A 9,705-nucleotide genomic window follows, 5' to 3' on the forward strand; every position below is an offset into this window, starting at 1 on the left:
TAGATGTGGGTTTTTCATAGATGCACTATTATTACACTGAGTAAATTGCCTTCTACTTCTAGTTTATTTAGTGTTTTTATAATGACAGGGTGTTGAATTTTTGTCAGAGGCTTTTTCTATATCAGTTGAGATGATCATGTGGATTTTTTTCCTTCATTCTATTAATATGGTGTTTACGTTGATTGATTTTTTTGTATATTGAAGTACAATGCATTCCTGGGATAAATCCTACTTGGTTATAGTCTATGACCCTTTTAATATGTTACTGGATTTTGTTTGGATTTTTGCATTAATATTCATAAGGGATATTGATCTGTAGTTTTCTTTTCTTGTGGTATCTTTATTTTGCTTTGGTATTAGGGTAATAGTGTGGCCTCACAAAGTGAGTTGAGAAATGTTCCTTACTCTTCCATTTTTGGGAAGAATTTGAGAAGAATTGATGCTAACTTCTTTAAATGTTTGGTAGGCTTCACCAGTGAAGCTGTTTGGTCTTGAGCTTTTCTATGTTGGAAGTTTTTTTGGCTACTGATTCAGTCTCTTGTTATTCAGATTTTCTGTTTCTTCTTTAGTCAGTTTTGATAGTTTGTGTCTTTCTAGAAATTTTTCATTCATCTAATTTGCCTAATTTGTTGGCATACAGTTGCTTATAGTATTCTCATATAATCCTCTTTATTTCAACCTAAGGTTGCTAGTTAAGTCCCCACTTTCATTCCTGACTATTGTCATTGAAATCTTTTTTTTTTTTCCCTTAGTCAGTCTGTTTGTTAATTTTCTTGATATTTTCAAAGAACCAACTTTTGGTTTCATTGACTATTATTTTCCTATTCTCTATTTTGTTTATCTTTACTCTAACTTTTATTATTTCCTTGCCTCTGTTAGCTGTTAGCTTTGGGTTTAGTTTGCTCTTCTTTTTCTGGTTTCTTAAGGTGGAAGTTTGTTTTATTGATGTGAGATTTTCTTTCTTTTTTAATGTTTGCCTTTACAGCTATAAATTTTCTTCTGAGCACTGCATCTGATAGGTTTTTGCTGCATCTCATAAGTTTTGGTATGTTGTGTTTTTGTTCATCTCAAAGTATCTTCTAATTTCCCATGTGATTTCTTCTTTGACTCTGTTTATTTAAGAGTGTATTGTTTAATTTCCATGTATTTGTACATTTTTCAGATTCTCTTCTACTATTGATTCCTAATTTCATTTCAGGTGGTCAGAGAAGATCCTTTGTATGATTTTAATCTTTTAAAATATATTGAGTGCTATTTTGTGGTGCTATTGAGTGCTAACATGTGGTCTATCCTGGAAAATAGTCCATGTACATTGAGAAGAATGTGTATTATGCTGTTGCTGAGTAGAGTGTGCTATAGATAATATCAGGGCTAGCTGGTTTTTAGTCTTGTTGAAGTCTTCTGTTTCCTTGCTGATCTTCTGTTTAGTTTTCTATCCATCATTGAAAGTAGAGTATTGAATTTTCAAACTATTATTGTTGTACTGTCTATTTCTCCCTTCTGTCAGTTTTTGCTTCATATATTCTGTTGTTTGGTGTTTAAATTTGTTTATAATTATTGTACCTTCTTGATGAATTGGCGCTTTTATCAGTATATAATGTCTTTCTTTGACTCTTATAACAGTTTCTGACTTAAAGTCTATTTTGTCTGTCACTCTAGCTCTCTTGGTTACTGTTTGCATGGAATATCTTTTTTACTGTCCTTTTACTTTCAGCCTATTTGTGTTTTTTAGTCTAAAGTGAATCTCTTGTAGATAGCATATAGTTGTATCATGCTTTTAAAAAATCCATTCTGCTAATCTCTGCCTTTTAATTGAAGAGCTTAATCCATTTATATTTAATATAATTATGGATTAGAAAAGATTTGCTTCTATTTTGCTGTTTTCTCTATATGTCTTACATCTTTTTTGCTCCTCCATTACTGTCTCTTTTTTGTTAAATGGATATTTCTACTGTTCCTTTGTTTATTTTACTATATATTTTTGAAGGTTTTTTTTTCCTAGTGGTTCCTTTTGTCTCAGTGATTCTTACACAGCTAATTCAACCTGTTGGAATCATCAGTCTAAAAGATGTTTGTAAAGACAGGAACCTTTCTATAGCCTAGATAACTACTCCCTATTTTATCTATTCTAGTCTAAAATCAGATTGTCACACATTATGTTTTCTAGGAGTGTGGTACACATTAAAGTTCTACATGTTAGGGAGAAGGTAAGCCAGACATGGCCATTCAGGAGAGAAGAGCCAGAAATGAAGCCCTTCCTGTAGTGTGAAGTGGGTGTGGGTGTGAATAGTGCCATGATGTTTCTTTTTCAGCTCATCCTTGGAATCCCAGAGCAGGCCTTAAGCCTTCTCCACATGGCTATTGAACCCATCTTGGCTGATGGGGCTGTCCTGGACAAAGGCCGTGCCATGTTCTTGGTTGCCAAGTGCCAAGTGGCCTCAGCAGCTTCCTATGATCCACTGAAGAAAGCAGAAGGTAGGAAACCATACAAAGATTGTTGGGCAATACTATTACAGAAAACGTGTAAACATTTAGGATCCAGAAGAAGAAAAGACATGAAATTTGGGACTGTATCTTAAGTTCTTAGTGTTCACAGATACATGTTAAAATTTCACGCACCATAAAGTGCTTTCACATGCATGCTTCATGAAGGTTGAAGGTGAATGAATTATCATTTTAACTCTACAGAACTAGGTGCTAGGCTGGAAATCAGGACTAAAGATCTGTGGGGGTTTTTTTTCTTCTCAAAAAGTAGATTATCAAAGTTTCTGGTAAATTTTAAATCAATGAAAGTAAATATAAAGTTTTAAAAACTGTATGTGAAGCACTGAGTTAAACATGTGTGGTATTTCTCCCCACTTCCCATCAGCTCTGGAGGCTGCCATTGAGAACCTCAACGAAGCCAAGAATTATTTTGCAAAGGTTGACTGCAAAGAGCAAATCAGAGATGTCGTTTACTTCCAGGCCAGACTCTACCACACCCTGGGAAAGACCCAGGAGAGGAACCGGTGTGCGATGCTCTTCCGGCAGCTGCATCAGGAACTGCCCTCTCACGGGGTGCCCTTGATAAATCATCTCTAGTGAGACCATCCCTACTGGACCACTATGCAGAGTATAAGATTTTAGACTTGTTCACATGCCCTCCCTCCACATAAATGATGTATATGATGTCTGTCTTATCAATAAACTGCATTCTGATTAGTTTGTCTTATTTTGTTTCTAAAATATACATTTTTTATTGAAATATAGTCAATTTACAATGTTGTGTCAATTTGTTGTGTACAGCAGTGTTTCAGTCATACATGAATATACATATATTTGTTTTCATATTCTTTTTCACTATAAGCTACTATAAGATATTGAATATAGTTTCCTGTGCTGTACAGTATAAACTTATTTATCTATTTTATATATACCAGTCAGTATCTGCAACTCCCAGTCGAACTCCCAATTTATCCCTTCCCACCTCCTTCCCTCCTAGTAACCATAAGTTTGTTTTCTATGTCTGTGAGTCTGTTTCTGTTTTATATATAAGTTCAATTGTCTTTATTTTTTTTTATTCCACATATGAGTGATATCATATGGTATTTTTCTTTCTCTTTCTGGCTTACTTCACTTAGAATGACATTCTCCAGGGCCATCCATATTGCTGCAAGTGGCATTATTTTGTTATTTTTTATGGCTGAGTAGTATTCTATTGTATGAATATACCACAGCTTTATCCAGTCATCTGTTGATGGACATTTAGGTTGTTTCCATGTCTTGGCTATTGCAAATAGTGCTATGAACATTAGGGTGCAGGTGTCTTTTTGAATTAAGGATCCCTCTGGATATATGCCCAGGAGTGGGATTGCTAGATTATATGGTAAGTCTATTTTCAGTTTATTGATGAAACTCCGTACTGTTTTCCGTAGTGGCTGTACCAACAGTGTAGGCGGGTTCCATTTTCTCCACACCGTCTCCAGCATTTATCGTTTGTGGACTTTTGAATGATGGCCATTCTGACTGGTGTGAGGTGATACCTCGTAGTTTTGATTTGCATTTCTCTGATAATTAGCGATATTTAGCATTTTTTCATGTGCCTATTGGCCAATCGTATGTCTTCATTAGAGAATTGCGTGTTTAGGTCTGTCCAGTTTTGGATTGGGTTGTTTGTTTTTTTCTTATTAAGCCATATAAGCTGTTTATATATTCTGGAAATCAAGCCCTTGTTAGTCTCATCTTTTGCAAATATTTTCTCCCGTTCTGTAGGTTGTTGTTTTGTTCTGCTTATGGTTTCCTTTGCTGTGCAAAAAGCTTGTAAGTTCCCTTTTCTTTTGATAGCGAAGGACACTGACTTTCTGTTAATAAGTGGCTGTTTTATTAAGAAGTTAGTGCAAGTGTTAAAGATTATGTTCTCTCTGGGGCAAGCTGCCGGTATCATATTAGAAATTGTGCACACGCTCCATCATTGTGTAAATTCATTTGGCACCTATGCTCACACGAGAGCTCTTTTGGGTATTGGTGGATGTCTCTGGGATTGATACAGGTTTTTCTGAGGCTTGGATTTTCCTTTGGAAGCCTCCCTGCTTTGTTCTGCTGAACTGGTGCTTGTGGCGGGCCTGTGTGTGCTTGCAAGCACATGTTGGTCCCTGACTGGAGATTAAGAAGGAAAAGATCTTTCTATGGTTTTTGGACTAATGACAAGAAACATATTTCAATCATTTTCTGGGTGTTGGCTTCCTTACATCTTCTGCATGGGCATATTTTTTCTAAGTAAGTGAGGGATGATGATAACTTAAGTCTAGGAATTCATCATGAATAGGATGATGTAAGTTAAGAAAGGGTCTGAAGCTCAGAGGTATGTAGATGTCATCACTCAAATATGCAGTGTGGCTAAGTTACATAGCTCAACCCTGCAATTAAGCAGAAGCCAGTTATTGCTCTGTTTGTGAATTTATCTTACCTTTCAGTGTTCACAGAAAAATCCCCATGTTTCAAATCCAAAACAGCAACGAGGAACCAACCAAATTTTGCAGCTTCTATCATTGGCTCTTTCTCTGTTAAATTTAAACCTTCCGATGGGAAATAATTTATTTCCAGAGCTCTTTGAAACAGTGTAAAACAACTCCCATCATTAGGGTGCATTTACTGGCCAAAGACAGCTGCTCCGAAAATAAGAAGCTCAGTGTGGAGACAGAGACACTAATCGGTATGTTGATGTTTAAAAAATCTTTCCTTAAATTTATTTGAAAGGTTATATATGTAGACGGTAAAAATTAAATATTCTTAAAGGCTGTTTAGTAAGGAATTCTTCCTCCCAGGAAGTAACCGCTATTACCAGTTTCTTTCTATTCTTGCCATATATTCTCTCATCTGATGTCCTTTCTGGTCAATATATTTAAGGTCCTTTCAATCAAAGAAGTGATCTTACTCTACCTCAGTGTAAGATGGGGTAACATAAAAACCAGAAATCATCACACCTGGCCAGGACCAGCTACACGATTGGTGGGGCCTGATGCAGAGTTAAAATAGGAGGCCTGTATGAAGCAGAGCGTTAAACCAGGTATAGGGCGCTTCTAAACGCAGAACTCTGTTGGCTGCACGGCTGCTGGCCTGTGAAGCTTTCCTGCACGTCCTGCACGGTCACCTGCCAGGCCCGCGTCCGCATTCGAAGCTAATATAAAGCGTCTGTGGCCCCTGCCATCCGTGACTTAGATTTGTCGGCTGGGGCCTGGTATCTCCAGGAATAGTGGGTTAAATGGAAAGCTGGAAACATCAGAGTGACCGCAAAACTCGTAAGTGTCTGAGTTACAGCTAATTGGCTTTTTTCCTTGTGGGGCTTTTGGTGGCGGAAGGAAGAATCAGATCTGGGTAATTACGGGTGGTTTAATGTAGGGCTATAAGAATCAATGACTTGGGAAAATGGAGAAGGGGTTCGGTGAGGAGGGAACTGAAGGTAAAGAGCTAGTGGGCATTCAGGTCTATACTGGAGACCTGAGGTTAGATCCTCACAGGGGAGAAGAGGATGTGGGTGGTGGCCCACGCTGGTGGCTTGGCACGGCTCATCTCTAAGAAGAAAACGGTTCCCTTGAGTGGTATGACTCTTATCACAAGAGGGGCCAGATGTCTCCCCAGCAGGTTTGGTGTTGAGTGTTTCCAGCCGTGGGGCAGGTGGGAGCAAACAGCTTAGTACTTACAGAGTGCCCTATTGTAAATTAGTTTCATTAAATCTCATTTAATCTTCACAACAATCCTAAGAGGTGGGTAATAGCAATAATCCCATTTAACTGAGGCATGAGGAGATTAAGTCACTAACTACCCCAGCTCACACAGCTAGCAGCTTGCAGAGCTGGTAATCCAGCCTTGCTGGTACATGACCCCAGAGCTGTCTGCTCCCAGAGTTTTGAAAAGTACTGTACTATTTTGGGGGAACGTTTGTTTGTTGAAAACATAATTGATAAAATTGGCTGTCATTTATCAGGGGCCCAGGATAGGCAAGATTTCATGCTAGGTACTGTCACACATACCATTTCTAATGCTTGTAAGCCAAATGCCATTTTACAGGCGAGGAAACAGCCCCAGAGACGTGGCCTGTCCCAGGCTCCTCACTACAGAGAAACAGAATCAGACCAGGTGTGACAGGTGCCTCAATCCACACTCTTTCTCATCACCAGGCTGCCTTTGTGTTCACCCATGTACCTTGAGTACTTCTTGTTCAGAGTGTTTTAAAGTGTGTCGTTTCTGGGTGGTCACCGAAGGCAAATGAAGAACTTCGTCATCTATGCTCCTGCTGACTTCTCTTTTTATGCTGTTGTTTATGTTTGGGTCTAACAAACATCTCATTGTCTGCTGAAGAGAAATGAGAAACTTCTCAGGGTCCTCTTTTCTTTTCTCTCTCTCTCTTTTTTTTAATGGAGGTACTGGGGATTGAACCCAGGACCTCACGCATACTAAGCATGCACTGTACCACTGAGCTATACCCACGCTTCCCCTCTTTTTTTATCCCAGCATTTTTCTACTGTCCTGTTGAATGGGAAAGAATTCAATGAATAAAGTACATCGGTGTGATTACTCCTGCTGTCTCTCTCTGGGGGTTCAAGGTTTGGGAGGTGGATCATTCTAGTGGACAACGTGACTAGAACACAGAACAGTTGAGAAAGGAAAAGATAAAGCCTTGGAAGGAGTTTATGATGCTGTCCTAGTGGGTGAGAGAATTTTAAAGTCTTGCTTTTCAGCCCCTCCCTTGTACTGTCCAAGTTTTCTTAAAAGTAAGATTCAGATGCTTTGTTTACTTATTTTGTTGGCAATCTGTGTTGTCAAGACAACAAGAGCTGTTTGCCTAGAATAGGTTTCTCTGGTGTTCTTGGCGGAGAAAACTCAAAAAGCAAAGCTAATTCTTATTTTCGTATTTCTAAGAGGAAGACGGTTCCCTTGAGTGGGGTGACTCCCATCAGAAGAGGGGCCGAATGTCAGTGAAAGGCAACTGTGGTTTCTCTGCTTTGTTCTAATTCACTTTAATAAGAAAGGCTCATAATTGATGGGGTTTTTAGCTCTGTGCTAAGTATATTAATAGTTAGCACCTTTGAGCACTTAAGCGCCAGCCACTGAGCTATTATCTTTTTTTTAGATAAAATTGTTACATAACATTATATAAGTTTCAGGCTTACAACATTATGATATGATGTCTGTGCACATTACAAAGTAATCGTCACCACACACCTGATCCCCTTTCCTCATTTTGTCCACCTCCATCCCCCTTCCCCTCTGGTAACCACCGATGTGTTCTCTGTGTCTATGAGTTTTTGTTTTTGTTTTTGTTTTTTTAGATTCCATAGATGAGTGAAATCACATGATTTTTGTCTTACCTTCTTAGTTCACTAAACATAATACTACTTCATAATGCCTTCCAACCATGTTGTTGCAAATGGCAAGATTCCATTCTCTTTAATGGCTAAGTAGTATTCCATTGTGTATAAATACCACCTTTATCCATTCATCCATCGGTGGACCCTACACTTATTGCAGTCAAACCTCAAGCTGAGCCTGGGAACTAGGTTTATTATCCCCATTGGATAGCTGATGAACCCAAAAGTGCTCATCCAGAGCTGGTGACTAGCGAAGCTGGGATTTCAACCAGGTCTGTCTGACTCCAAAGTCACTGCTTTGAACCACAATGTTGAAAGCAAGCAAATGTTTCAGTGTGGTATGTATCTATACTCCAGGAATGAATAGCTCTATTGGAAGTCAGAATGTATGAGTGAAAAGACTAACGAAGACATGGTGGCTGCGCACCAAGTACGTGGAACAGTCCTTGCTGTAGGAGCTCAGAGAGGGAGAGGTCAAAGAGGGCGTGGTCACAGCATTTCAGGAAATTCTTCAGAAAGAAGGGGTCTTGGCCTTGAGTTTGGATTTGAACAAGCACTTTCTTACCTCTCATGTAATTGGCTTCTAACTTTATATAGCTTTATGTACATCAAAGTTTTTGCCTGTGTCAGCTATGGTGTTCTAGTAAAACACAAGCAATTTAGTAACATAAGGTAGACATATAGAATTGCATATTTGAACAAGCAACAGGGAAAAATCAGCATCTATTTCGGTGGCTTTAATGCAGGAATTGCCAGGCTATTACCCAGGGGCTGAATCTGGCATGCCCCCTGTTCTTATATGGCCTGCTAGCTAACAATGGTTTATACATTTTTAAATGGTTGAAGAAAAATCAAAAGAATCCTATTTTGTGACGTGAGAATTATATGAAATTCAACTTTCAGCGTCCATAAATAAAGTTTTATTGGAACACAGCCATGTCGGTTCATTTACTTTTGTCTATGGCTGCTATAATGGCAGAGTTTAGTTGCAACAGAGATCATCCGGCCTGCAAAGCCTAAAATATTTACTATCTGGCCCTTTACATAAGAACTTTGCTGACCCCTGTCATAGAGTCAGAAATGTTCAAAATGCTCCTCCTCAGCCCCAATACATGTCTTTTTGGAGAAAACGGGAAAATATTGAAAAATACAGAACTATGCATCTGCCGTTCAGAATTCACTGTTGTTAACATTTTTGCCATTTGCTTCAAATCCATCTATAAGTAAAAGGCAAAACATTTTTCAACATTCCTTTTGCTCCCCGTCTCTGTTCTCTGCCCTTTTCCTTCTCTTTGTGGCAGACTGTCATTTGCACTCATCCCCTTTGACTTTTAAAACACTTGTACCTAAGCACGTGTCTGTGAACAATTTAGATTGTATTCTGCAACTTGCTCTTTAACTCAGCATTTTGTTTGGGGATCTCCCCATGTCTGTACAAACAGACGTAATTCATTTACTTGAACTACTGCATAATATTCCAGCAAGTTACTATGACGTTTCATTGATCCATTCCCCTCATAAACAATTAAGATGCTTGTTTCTGGGTTTTTACTATTCCCAACAAATGCTTGCATGTTGAAAAACATCAGAAGGGGCAGTTACCTTAGCAGAACGCTCTGAAATGGTTGTGAGCACTCCTGCAGCTTAGAAATACCAGAGGAACTAAACTTAAGGAGACTTTGAAACTTTCACTTGGCCCTTGACTCAGAACTGAGTTTTGCAACCACCCAGGACAGTGGCGTCAGGCAGCTCTTGTGAGGTCCTCTCTCACTTCTCCCGAAGTGATGTTACCCAGTTGGGAGACTAAATACACTTTTCAGGGTCCAGCAAGGTTGGGCGCCAAAGGATAGGTTTGGGA

The 9,705-nt window shown here is 38.8% G+C and overlaps 1 protein-coding gene across 1 annotated transcript in view; it reads left to right on the forward strand.

The window, feature by feature from the left end:
* The window catches only part of ANAPC5 (anaphase promoting complex subunit 5), a 34,211-nt gene extending 31,010 nt beyond the window's left edge, over nucleotides 1–3,201 (forward strand). The window contains 2 exon segments of the mRNA XM_006178055.3: nucleotides 2,313–2,475; nucleotides 2,870–3,201. Of these exon segments, the coding sequence (XP_006178117.1) occupies nucleotides 2,313–2,475; nucleotides 2,870–3,081 (375 nt within the window). The 3' untranslated portion in view covers nucleotides 3,082–3,201.
* Nucleotides 3,202–9,705: the final 6,504 nt, after the last annotated feature.

The sequence above is a fragment of the Camelus ferus genome, chromosome 32 (genome assembly GCF_009834535.1).
Source record: "Camelus ferus isolate YT-003-E chromosome 32, BCGSAC_Cfer_1.0, whole genome shotgun sequence".
NCBI lineage: Eukaryota > Metazoa > Chordata > Mammalia > Artiodactyla > Camelidae > Camelus > Camelus ferus.